The sequence below is a fragment of the Balaenoptera musculus genome, chromosome 18, assembly GCF_009873245.2.
Source record: "Balaenoptera musculus isolate JJ_BM4_2016_0621 chromosome 18, mBalMus1.pri.v3, whole genome shotgun sequence".
NCBI lineage: Eukaryota > Metazoa > Chordata > Mammalia > Artiodactyla > Balaenopteridae > Balaenoptera > Balaenoptera musculus.
Genome location: NC_045802.1, coordinates 69736301 through 69749602, shown reverse-complemented (window position 1 = coordinate 69749602; position 13302 = coordinate 69736301). Strand labels below are relative to the sequence as shown.

Here is a 13302-nt window from a genome sequence, read left to right as displayed (position 1 = left end):
CTTTTAAACATATGAGTGAAATGTATTAAACTGACAAATTGAATGATGCGATTCTCCTTCCAATGCAGACGGTGTCATGCACCGTCGTTTTAAATATTCAGACCCAGCCATTCCTGCAAGACACTTCACAGTAGACTGAACTGTAGGAGAAAAAAAAATGTAATGGGTTTTAAGACGAGCATTAAAGAAAATGAAAGGCAAGAACGTAAATGTGACCGATGTCTGAAATGCCCTTGCCTAAACCTTTCTTTTCAGATAACGATGGTTTTAGAGCTAAGATGTATGACATAACCCAGCATCCGTTTTTTAAGAGGACAATTGCATTACTCGTCCTGGCCCAGTCGGTGTTGCTGTCCGTCAAGGTACTTTACTTCACCCTAACACCCTGGGAATGAATTTTTTATTCATTGGTGGGTCCAAGAACATTGCAAGCAGCCATGTCCACTCACAGTCTACATTTATAAAAAATTTAAATTCACAATCACGTTCACATGGGTGGAAGAGGGGAAAGTCTTTCTGTGTCGATGGATGCAGGCACAGACCTGTGTGCTGTTTCTCTTACAGTGGGACGTCGAGGACCCAGTGACTGTTCCTTTGGCAACCATGTCGGTCGTTTTCACGTTCATCTTTGTTCTAGAGGTACAGTAATGAGTCAACTGGTGCTGGGGGCTGCAGTGCACATTTTAAAGCAAAACAGCGTCCTCCTTCAATGGCACTTCCTCTCACCTCTGCATTCCGTTGCTTTTTAAGTCCTTTTCGGGGAACTGAATGCTCTTAGTATATTTCCTTTTCAGGCTGTTCTGCTTCGCTTGAACAAAGACTTCACTTTATATTTCCATTTTTCTAACTGCAAGAATTACTAACTGCTGTTGATGTTGTATCTGAATGTTGGCTTGTCTAGTTATGTGAGTTCAAATATTTACAGCAAACGGCACAAACCACTGTAATTCAGGGACTCAAAATTCAATGTGGTGGCAGAGGGAGTTGGCCCAGACAAGATTATTTTAATATGTGGTCCGCATCACATTGCTTTCCAGTGCAATCTTCTTGGAAATGCAAGCAGATTTTTATTTTACCCTGTACCGGTTGATGTTTCCCAAAATCTATGGTCTTTTACTTGAGGAAGAAAAATGTCTTGCTATCAGAACTATCTGATATTTTACTTGCTATCGTAAAAAAAGGGGAAAAGAGTGTGGAGAATATAGATTTACATATATACACAGACACATCAGTAATAAATTCTTCTCTTTGGTTTCTACATCCTTTATAAAAATAATGTGCCTCAGGTTAGTACATTTAAATATATGCTGAACACTCAGCCTCAATTCACTGTCTTCACTGTTTTTCCCCAGGTTACAATGAAGATCATAGCGATGTCACCTGCCGGCTTCTGGCAAAGCAGAAGAAATAGGTACGATCTTCTGGTGACGTCACTCGGCGTTGTCTGGGTGGTACTTCACTTTGCCCTACTGGTAAGCGCATCACTAAAGTTTATTTTAGTTGGTAATTTCAGCTCAGGTAACCCTGTTTCCAGTCTCATCTCACTCCAGATCAGGCTACTCTCAAGGGTCAGGTTAACCTCCCTAAAATTCAGCCTTGACCGTGACGGACCCTCGGACATGCTTGCACCCACACACACACACACACATACATGTGTACGTGTGCACACACTCGCACTCTTCACACAGACAAAAGCTGGCCCCTCAAAGTCCTAGAGCCTGCAAGCCAGAAAGAGAAGGTCCTTCAAGATCCTCTGGTTTAACCCTCATTTTCTCAAAGGATAAAAAACAAGAGAGACAGAGAGAGAGAAATGGAAACCGAGAGATGAAGAGACCTGCCTAACTTCACACACAAGCCAGAATCAGAGGACCTGAACCCAGTTCTCTGAGTGGAGGTGTAGCTTCCGTGCCACTACATTACAATTAGGGTTTCACAGTATGATTCTCTGATACTTTGCTGCCTTATTTTCTCCCAGACACTGGCTGCCATTTCTCGAAAGCCGTCATTCCCCATCTCAACACCTGAGTTCTCACTGTTCTGCCTAAAATGCGTTCAGCCTCCCCACCCTCCGTTCAGCTCAGACTCCACGCCACAGGTGTACTTGATTGTGATCATGAGCCGTGTTGTCCAACAGAAATAAAATGTGGCCTGGATGTTATTTTAAATTTTCTGGGAGCCACATTTAAAATATAAAAAAGATATAAAAAAAGAAAGAGATGACATTAATTTAATAATACATTTTTAACCTACCATTTCCAAAATATTATCATTTCAACATGTCAGAAATGTAAAAATTATGAAGGAGTGAAGCTACATCCTTTCTTTGGTATTCAGTCTTTGAGTGCGTACTTCACATTGACAGCACATCTTAATTTAGACTGGCCACATTTCAAGTGCTCACTGACCACATGTGGCTGCCATGGTGGACAGCACAGGTCCAGAAGACCTGGTTCCTAATCCAGCACTTCAATCAAGTTATTTGTCTTCAGTGATCTTTTGTTCCCTGCTCTGAACTGGGAATATATTTTCATAATTTATCTAGTCCATGTGTGCATTATGAAGGTCAAGTATGTGAACTTCTTCTAACTGTAAAGATTATACAAGCCCATAACACATTATTTTTTTTTATATACAGCAGGTTCTTACTAGTTATCTATTTTATACATATTAGTGTATATATATCAATCCCAATCTCCCAGTTCATCCCACCCCCCCCATAACACATGATTATAAATATTTTCTTCTTTTCTTCTTTAGTCTTCCTTGATCCCACCCAAAAGTAACTGGGTGGGATTACTTTGCCCTGCTCTTCTGTCCACTCTCCCATCCTCTCCAGTGTTAGAGTCATGCAGGAAAATAATCCCTAATGTTACTGACCCTGGCTAGCTCAGTCAGTAAAGCATGAGACTCTTAATCTCAAGGTCATGGGTTCCAGCCCCACGTTGGGTGCCAAATGGGTGCCAAATAAAAGCCAATACTCGAAAAAAAAAAAAAAAAAAAGCCAATACTCGAGATACAAGTGTTGGTAGGAAAGGAAAGGTTGCTTTAGTCAGGAGGCCAGCAATCTGGGGAGGAGGTGGACTCATGTCCCAAAGAACCAACTCCCCACTGCCAGCCAGGGGGCGGGAGCTTTTAAAGGGGAGTTTCAGGGTTGTCTAGGTTGAGGGAGGGGACTGTGTGCAGAACAGCACTGTCAGCTCTGACAGTCATCTTGAAATTGGTCATGCAGTAATCTGAATATTATTTATAACCCTTGAGGAGGAACTAAAGGTCCCTGACTTTGTTTAATGGCTAAAATATTATTATTTTGTCTTGTTTGACTGCTTTCCTTTGCTTCTGCATTTTCTCACTTCTCCAATTAAATTTTTTCTTTGGCTAAAGTTTTTCTACAGACAGGAGGCAGGCAGGGGACATAGGCTGGTGGGGGTGGTGCGGTTCTGTCCCGGGAAGGCCCCATAGGGTCCTGCTCGGTTACACTAACACAGAGAGCCCCTTTACACACCACAAAGGCTTTGCTTTAGGATGAAATTGCTGTGCTCAGGAAGACACTGAGTGTCCTTAAAACAGTTGTTACCTTCAGCATCAGGGGCTGTACCAAGCCCAGGTGGGCTCTGAGTCACCCCAATTCATTTCCTTAAACGACAAATGATCCAGAGCACTAAAAAGCTGCAAGTCACCATGCCAGCAATTGAGAAGAATGTAATGGGCAAAAACAAAGACAGTCGCTGCTCTCATGAACCTCACAGCCTGGAACGTTAGATCGGTATTCATCAAATGCCCCCAGGTCAGTGAGAATTACAGCTATGGTGAGGGAGGTGGAGAAACACGTGTCCCTGTGATGGCACAGGAGAGTGCACGATGGCTTCATCAGAGAGATCCTGGAAGGCATCCCTGAGGGCGTGGTGATTGGGATCAGTCTGTAGGGCGAGGGGAGAACATTCCAGGCAGCTGCCCCTGTGATGGGAGGGTTCAGGAGGATAGACAGTTTGACTGGAGTAGAAGGAGCGAGGGGAACATGGTACGGGATCTGGACGGGTAAGAAGGTGTCAGACCTCTCACGAGCTTGAAGTCATCATCCCAGAAGCTGTGGGATGTCATCCCTTCCCGAATGCAAAGGGAGACGGTATCTACGATAGACTTTGAGCTAACGTGGAAAGGAGGAGCAGCAAAGCCCATGTTTGTATCTTTTTCCAGACAAATTGTAGCCAAAAGCTATTCGGTCCAAACAGGAGAATGAGTAAACTTCCTAATTCTGGGTGTCCCCAGAGAGGATATCACACACCCGAAAGACCAGCTTGCCTCTCTGCCTGACTGCTTCTGCTCTTCACCAAGAACCTGTGGTCCTGGAAGGTCGTTCCTTCTCCACTGTATTTTGCAGTGGACTGCTGTGAAAGAAGATGCAGTCCTTGTTCCCATCCAAAGACGCTTCTGTGCAGACACATTCATTTCTTTGCACCTCACCAAGGATCTTCCCTTCCTGGGGGCCATCTGTGACTGTTGTCATTTGACTAAGCAAGGCTCCCGGGGAATAATCACGCCTTGGCATCAGCTTAATGCCACTGTCGTTATTGCATTTGTAGCCGGTGGAGTCTTTGTTCTCAGATGAAGCTTTCTTAGTCATAGAGCACACCGAGTCATCTCTTTTTTTTTAAATTAATTTTTATTGGAGTATAGTTGCTTTACAATACTATGTTAGTTTCTACTGCATAGCAAAATGGATCAGCTATACACATACATATATCCCCTCTTTTTTGGATTTCCTTCCCATTTAGGTCACCACAGTGCATTAAGTAGAGTTCCCTGTGCTCTACAGTAGGTTCTCATTAGATATCTATTTTATATATAGTATCAATAGGGTATATGTATCAATCCCAATCTCCCAATTCCTCCTACCACCCCCCTTTCCCCCTTGGTATCCATACAAGAGATATTACCGAGTCATCTCTTGCTGCCAATCACACACTTGAAGGAAGAGGTGGATGTGTTTCCGAGAGGGAGGACTTCTCTGAAATCAGCTCAGACTAATGTGCATGTGGCCGGCTTCAGCTTCCTTCAGAGAGAAGGAAGCTGAAACTGACCCCTGGCAATCTTTTCCAACACCAGCACCCCCTCTGGTTGTAAAAGGAAGCCAGGATTCTTTTATCTCCTGTCTCCCTCGACTTCACTTGCATTGTTATCCTAGGGTTTTCTTGCTCCTCAAAGGACCTGGTCACTATTTTATGTAAAATAAGTTTTAAAATACAGAATTCAGCTGAGCAAAACAGAGACGAAAGTTTCATTTAAGATTTGATTTTATAGCTAATATTTATTCATGAGTTTTGGCAATGACCTTTTCAGCACCTTTTTAAGATACATTTCTTAGAGGAATTTTCACATTTTATTAAACTCATTATTCAGTAGACTTCACAGAAGACTTAAAATGAAAAATGGAACTGTAACAAGATTTTTCGTGCAAATTACGAGAGGCTCTCTGTTTAAATTTCAGAACGCGTACACCTACATGATGGGCGCGTGTGTGATTGTCTTCCGGTTTTTCTCTATCTGCGGGAAGCATGTAAGTACGTTGTGAAGATGCTGTCATAGGTCACGCGTACACTGAAGAAAGGAGTGATGACTAACTGACTTTAGCTGCCCTTCTGGGTCTCCAGGGCTGGAGTTAACAAATTCCTAGACATCATAAGTCAAAATGAGCAAATAATCAAATGAATCGGTAGCTTAATTGTCTCGTGATTCGTTTCCTGACATTTGTGTTGTTTTAGTTATTCTTCTGATTTGCTAAGTGAGCTCAGTCATCAACTGAAGATAACATGTCAGGCACAAAAGCAAAGACTAATGGTCTTTCTTAATGCTTCTTTATTTTTATTGTTTTTATTTTTAATAAAGTTAAATAATTTTACTGCAAAGAAGAATAATCTTTAACAAATATTCATGATCCTATGATTCCAGATTTACTGATATTCTTCGTTAATGTTCAGTACATTCCACATATATTTTTCATTTTTTACAGCACTGTTTTCTTTTTTGTTACTAACTTTGTTTCATGTCTAGTCCATATATCCACATAATCAGTATGGTAAATATTTGATGGTTATTTGGTATTTCACCATCGTGTAGTTTTGTTTTTATGATCGTCTGTTTGTGGACGAATCCTGGGTCTGCTTGCTATTGGCCAAAAATGTACAGCCCGTATAATAAAGAATTAGGGAGGAAGAGAAGAGGAGAAAGAAGGCTTAAAATACTGGGGTGGAACTTTTATTAATTTGGCTAAAGAGGCTGAAGTTTGAAATACGAGCAGAATTTCTCTATGTCTAATGGTCTTTAATAATATTCAAATTTAATACCAAATAGGAAGCAACTTTCAAGTGATATCCTTGAGAATCACTTTTGGGCCAAACTGCTTAAATGTTACTTCCTAGGTTCACCATGGCTTAATGAAGTGAATGTTCCCTCCCTCTCTTTCTCTTTCCCCATCCCCGCCCCCCAATCCTTCACCTCCATACAGGTAACACTAAAGATGCTTCTCCTGACAGTGGTCGTCAGCATGTATAAAAGCTTCTTTATCATAGTGGGGATGTTCCTATTGCTGCTGTGTTATGCTTTTGCTGGAGTTGTCTTATTTGGTACTGTGAAATATGGAGAGAACATTAACAGGTTGGTATATATTTATCTTTCTATTCAAATATTAAGCAAACGTTTTTAGTAATGAAATCATGAATACATATCTGCATGTTTTTTAGACAAAGATGGGGAGGAGGAAGCAATCATTTGGAAATTAAAACAAGATAAAATGGCCAAATTTTAAATGACATTTTTCTCATTGAAACAGTATGCATGCTTACTGTTAGAAAATTAGAAAATTCAGATATAAAAGAAAACAAAAAGAATCCATAATTCCACCACCAGGCAGGAATAACCACTTCTAATATCCTGGTGAATTCCAGCAATTCTTCTATCCACATACTGCCAGAAATGATGTATTATTTTTTTAATTAAACAATTTTGAGGTAGCTTTGTTTTTTTTTAAGCAAAACATGGGAAGTTAGGACCCCCAAATGGTTATATGTGGAAAGCATTTTTCAAAGATTGTCTTAAATTTTGTGGAGCCATTTCTGAGGATTTTTTTTTAAGTCCTTATACAAAAAATTAAATACAAACGTGTCTTGTTGCAGAGATCACTTATTTGATATATGGTGGCTCCATCTTTTATAGCATAATCCACATAAAAGAAGGAATCACTTCTAATTGTCAAAGCTTGCTTTCTCAGTCATTCAAGATGAATGGCAATAAATTGCTGGCACCATGCTAGGGTTGAACTATTGAGATAGCTGTACTTGGAGGCAAGTATAAATAAGAAACAAATAAGAGGGTGTAACCTTTGGAAATGGTAACTTAGCAATCACCTTTGCTCTAAAATCCACGTGTTTTGGTGGTGACAACCCTTACATGACAAACCATATTACTCACATTCTTGTTTTTTTCCCTTAAATTAGGCACGCAAACTTTTCTTCAGCTGGCAAAGCTATTACCGTACTGTTCCGAATTGTCACAGGAGAAGATTGGAACAAGATTATGCATGACTGCATGGTAAACGTCTCCTCGTCACTCGCGATGCCTTGACTTAGAAGCAGATAAAACTCTTTGGTGATACAATATAGGCAGCGCCATCCTTGTAGCATCTAGACTGTGTACAAAACACATATTCTGGCCCTTTAGTCCATAAAATGGCATTCTTTTACATTACAATACATGGACATACAGGAAAAATTTCCAGTGAACCCAACTCGAGCTATTGTAGTTCCGTTCAACAAATTTGCATTATGTGAGCATTGCTCTTTCCCTCCCATCTTTGACATTTTGGCAGTCAAGTGCAAACAGGAGAGTTCCACTTCTTTGACTTAATTCAACAGATATTCACGGAGCCCCTGGTCTGTACTGGCCCCTGTACTAGGTGCTCGGTCTTCAGCGAGTCCAAGGCATTCTCAAGGAGCTTATGTCAGGGGCTCTGAGCAATACTCTCCCTCAGCTATCCTCACTGCTAAGCCTAAATTCTTCACCATCCTTCAGGTCTCAGTTTAAAGCTCAGTTCCCTTAGGAATCCTGCCCAACGCTAAGGCTGCTGGTTCTGTGTCCTCCCAGTGTTCTGTATTTCTCCTTTGTAGTGTGTAGCACAACTGCAGTGAGTTACCGGCTTGATTGGTTTATTTCAGCTCCCTCTCACCCTCCGGACCAACTGTTACAAGAAATTTCTGCAAAGATGGCAATTCAGTGGCCACCACCTATGCGTGGTTATTGAGCACCTGAACTGTGACTAGTGCAACTGAGGAACCAAATTTTCAACTGTATTTAATTGTATTGAATGTTAATGAACATACATTTGGATTTAGATAGCCACGTGGAGTTAGCCGCTACCACGCTGGACTGCAGGGTTCTAGACTGTCAGCTTCACGGCAGAGGGAAGGGGTCTGGGTCCTGCTCACCAGCCTGTCCCCAACACTGTCCCCAAACCTAGCACATAGGAGGAGCTCAGGAAATGTATGCATGAATGAGTGGGGACAGAATTTACCAAAGCAAAAATAATACAAGGCAGAATTAAATGAATTCTAGATAAAAACAAGCAGAAGGCCATGGAAATGCAGAAGAAAGAGCTAGTCTCTCTGACTGAAAGAAAGCAGGAGGTTTCTCAGAGGTGTTGGAGTTTTACTGGGCCAGTGAAGAATGGGGAGGCTTTTGATAACCTGAGTCTTGTGCCATTTAATGATATTCCATAACCATGCTCCAAGAACGGGGATTACTGGCTTTTCCTTACACAATTTGAATGTGAATTTGCTGTGTATAGCAAATCTTCCTAAATCTTAATCCATTACTTGAGTCAGAGAGTTTTTTTTAAACACCTTTTTATCTGACTTTCTGCATTTTGCATCACAGTGACTACTTACTCTTTGGGGCTAGTGGAGGTGGCAGAAAGAGGGTCTCTTGAAGGACGGGAGTTCATGTTCATTGTGCTTCTAAAATGGCAATGAACTTGGGATCCTACAAGACCAAAAGCATAGTATAAATGAAATATTCTTTTTGATTTTTGCCACAGATGAGGTACCCAATGTATGGGCCTTTGAAAGATCACTTTGAAGTCACTTATATTTTACATCGTTAGGAATATGTTCACAACTACAGTCAGTTAACGGAAATTTGTAACCTTCTCTGCTCTCACCCTGTCCCCCCCTTCCCCGCCACGGGCCCACAGGTCCAGCCCCCCTTTTGTACTCCAGATGAATTTACATACTGGGCAACAGACTGCGGGAATTATGCTGGGGCACTTATGTATTTCTGTTCATTTTATGTCATCATTGCCTACATCATGCTGAATCTGCTTGTAGGTAAGTGATGTTCATTGAGTTTTTCTTCAGTCTCTTTAAACTCAGGTTATTAGATAATTATGTACAATTTACAAGTAATTATCCTGGATTGCTTGGGGTGGGTGTTGTATGGCATTAATTATAAATTGTTGCCCCTCGGTCCAGAAGCTGAAAAGACCTTTGAAAGGCATGTAAATGACAGTTGATTGCAATTTCAAGAGTTGTTCTATTTATTATGATCATTAATTTCAAAAGCTCTTCTCATGGATTCAGTTGGACAAGTACCAGGGAAGGCTACCTTTCCAGCCTTGAAATATCACATTTATGTTTTCAAAAGATATACGTTGTCCACCCAGATGTGGGACCATCCAGAACTCAATTTGACCTTTAAAAAGTGCCCTGGAACTCTCAACTAAGAATTGAAGCCAGCTGGCACGAGCATCTATAGACACAGAATGCGTGTTTATGCTCACGACCCTGATGTTTTGGAAAGGCAGAAGCTGGATAAATAGCTCAGTCCAAGTGTAAAACGTGCCAACTTGGAAACCATACTAAAAGCCCTTTAATAATTTGGCTTATAATGTAGGTGATAAAATTCATTATTTATAATAGATGTACTTTTTCTGAAAAATGACAGATTAGTATAATTGTCTAACATCCCCATTTTTCTTTTTTTTTTTTTAGCCATAATTGTGGAGAATTTCTCCTTGTTTTATTCCACTGAGGAGGACCAGCTTTTAAGTTACAACGATCTTCGGCACTTTCAAATCATATGGAACATGGTGGATGATAAAAGAGAGGTATTGTCTCATGCCTCACCCCTACCCCAGCTGCCGTACTGCAGACATTTCAGTGGTTTTGTTGTTTTCAGTGGACATGTATTGAATTTGGAAAGGCCATTGCTGAATTGCAGAAAGCTGTCGTTGACAATTTAGAAGAATGTTCAAGGAGGGGAGAGGGACAGAGTAGCTCCCCATCGTGTTCCTTCCAACCACAAATGTCCTCTCCTTCAGACATTCAGAAGGTTGGCAAGGAAAGGAAACCAAGGGAGCTCTGAAGAGACCAGCTGGGGCTCAGGGCAGGGAGGCGGGTGAAGTTCAGATCACCAAAGCGACAGTGTAATACAGATTCATGATCACCTCAGCTCTCACACAGCAATTCTGATTAGAAGTGCAAAGGAGTTATTTAAGTGGTTTCTGAAAGTTATTATTTTGGACTTATTATTTGAATGTTTTCATCATAAATCTTACCCAAGACTTCCTAGAGTTAGGCAAAGCAGCAGATGCTTCCTCCTCCCCCTCGCTCCCCCTCCCCCTTCTCCTCTTGCTCCTTCATCCTAGCAAACCTTCAGGCGCAGTTCTAGGCACCAGGGATGTGACAGTGAACGAGATGGCAAGGTCCCCGTGCTGACAGAGCCTGTGTTCCATTGTGGGGAGACAAACGATAAAAGGGGAAACAATAATGATTGTAATAATTATTACTATTTCAAGAAGTTATAAGCACTTTGAAGAAGGTGGCATGGGACAGAGTGGTTGGAGGTGGGGGGCAGATGCTTTAGCGGGGTGGTCTTGAAGGCCTGGCTGAGGACGTGTTACTTGACGTAACACCTGACAAACGAGGAAAGTTCAGCCATGGGTACACCTGGGGGAAGATCTGAAAATAGTTTCTGGAAGATATGACTGTAGACACAGAGACCAGGGAGCCAGAGGCAGAGCAAACGGGGTCCTGGACCACAGCTGGGGTCTGCACCGCCATGCAGGACTTTCTCCAGCCCCTGGGCTTGCTCTCTCTCTCCTTGGCGGCCCCCAGGCACTGGTCTGGGGGGTTTTCCTCCAAGACAGTGACCTGCGTGTGCAGGTGTTTGGCCCTGTCTCTGTCTCACCTGGATCCACTTAGGTCTCCGTAACTGCCGCCTCCAGGAACCTGCTTTCCACTGACACACACGGAAGGCGGCACCACCGCTCACACGTGTAGACATTCGTAACTGACAGGAATTCACGGGTTACCAACATCCCTGCCTCTCACCCAACTCCTTAACTCAAAGTCAGAGCCAGGCTGGCACCGTAGGTTTTGTTGCCCTGAACGGAGTGGCATGTGTTAGGTCCTCGGAATCTGGATCTGCTCTGACCAGCAAGAGGGCAGAGCTGGGAGGCCCATCCTGCTGGATGTAATCGTCCTAATAACCGAGAAGCGCCGGAAAGGAGTGGTCTTTCCCTAGAAGGGTAACTCAGAATCCGTAGTTAGAAGTCCCCAGCATCTGGACTGAGTGAAGAGGAGGATCATACACACGTGTCGATCCCATTTTTTCTGCTTCGTGCGTTACTGACCCACTTGGCACGTGTGTTAGAGAAACAGGTGAACACGGGCTGAGGCAGGGCAACGGGCAACAGGAAGAGAAGGTAGAGTAGGAGCTGGGCCCGGGGGAGGCCGAGGGCCAGCTCTGCCTCCTCCTCGGCTCCTTGGCTGCCGCGTGGTGGCGGGGACGTCCCCTAGAACCAGAGAAAACTGCACGGGCTCGGCTCCTAATCCCGGGCTCCTCGGGGTGCCCAGAGCCACCCGGCCTCGGGGAGGCCAGAGGCTTCCTTGCCCCGGTGCTGATTATGTTAGCTGTTGAGCGCTAGCTGTGGGCTTTTTTGCTGTGATAACAGAACCCCAAGCGAATCATCGTGGCCTGTTTCCGAGTGACTGTGCTCTGCCACCAGGGGGTGATCCCGACTTTCCGCGTGAAGTTCCTGCTGCGGCTTCTGCGGGGGAGGCTGGAGGTGGACCTGGACAAGGACAAGCTTCTGTTCAAGCACATGTGCTACGAGATGGAGAGGCTGCACAACGGCGGTGATGTCACCTTCCATGACGTGCTCAGGTACCGCGGTTCACAGCTCCGCGTCTCAGCTGCATGGGGAGAGGAGTCGGGCCACCCCCTCGTTACGCAGGAAGGAAGTGGTCCAGGAGGGCTGGGCACCTGCTCAGTTCCTCAGGCCCCTGCGGTCAAGCGGGAGCTACCGTCCCCGACCTTCTCACTCATGGGTCCGACCACAGTCGGCCTGGCCCGCCCAGGGACGGTAGCCCCTTGGTTGGTTGACAAACCCCATTTTCCAGACATTTCATGAGAACCCAGACGGGACAGAGGGGCAAACAGAGGCTTGGCCCTTTCTTCTCTCTGAGGGGTTTCTGTATTATTCACTAGGATTGCTCTAACAAAATACCATACACTGAGCTGTTTAAACAGCAAGTTTAGTCTCCCGGTTCTGGAGGCTGGAAGTGAATTCAAGGTGTCAGCAGGCTGGGTTCCCTCTGAGGCTGTGAGGGGGGATCTGATCCAGGTCTCACCCAGCTGCTGGTGGTTTGCTGGCCATTGTTGGTGTTTCTTGGCTTGTGGAAGCATCACCCTCATCTCTGCCTTCATCTTCACAAGGCGTGCTCCCTCTGTGTGTGTGTCTGTGTCTGTGTCCGTGTCCAGATGTCCCCTTTTATAAGGACACCAGTCATATTGGATTAAGGACCCACCCTACTCCAGCATGACCTCATCCTAACTAACTACATCTGCAATGACCTATTTCCAAATAAGATCACACTTTGAAGTACTGGAGGTTAGGACTCCAACATAGCTTTTGTTGAGGGGAAAACAATGCAACCCATAACAGCTTCTTAAACGGGAGTCCATGGATAGAATTCAGAGGTCCGTGGTCTTGGAAAGGGAAACAATTACATCTTTATTTTCACTAATCACTCACTGAAATGAAGCATTTTCTTCAATGATATACCTATATCTTTGTCACCAGTAGAAATCACAGACATTTTCACACGCATTACTGTGTGTCTGATATCTTAAAATATCCGTTATGCTCACCAGTTCTGCGTTACAGTAGTCATTTGACCTCAGCTAGATGTTATTATTTAATGTAATAATACAGAAGCACTTATATTACTATGTCATCACCTTTTCAAAGAA

The 13302-nt window shown here is 43.5% G+C and overlaps 1 protein-coding gene across 7 annotated transcripts in view; it reads left to right on the top strand.

The window, feature by feature from the left end:
- Positions 1 to 13302, top strand: part of NALCN (sodium leak channel, non-selective) — a 280557-nt gene that overhangs the window by 256838 nt on the left and 10417 nt on the right. For all 7 annotated transcript variants that reach the window (XR_005017238.1, XM_036831753.1, XM_036831755.1 and 4 more), the window contains 9 exons: positions 256 to 362; positions 565 to 639; positions 1353 to 1472; positions 5486 to 5554; positions 6503 to 6651; positions 7491 to 7584; positions 9242 to 9374; positions 10038 to 10153; positions 12056 to 12213. Coding sequence is in view for 6 of the 7 variants with exons in the window: in XM_036831753.1 (XP_036687648.1) it covers positions 256 to 362; positions 565 to 639; positions 1353 to 1472; positions 5486 to 5554; positions 6503 to 6651; positions 7491 to 7584; positions 9242 to 9374; positions 10038 to 10153; positions 12056 to 12213 (1021 nt within the window). In the remaining variant the exon portion in view is untranslated. The remainder of the gene's footprint in view (positions 1 to 255; positions 363 to 564; positions 640 to 1352; positions 1473 to 5485; positions 5555 to 6502; positions 6652 to 7490; positions 7585 to 9241; positions 9375 to 10037; positions 10154 to 12055; positions 12214 to 13302) is intronic.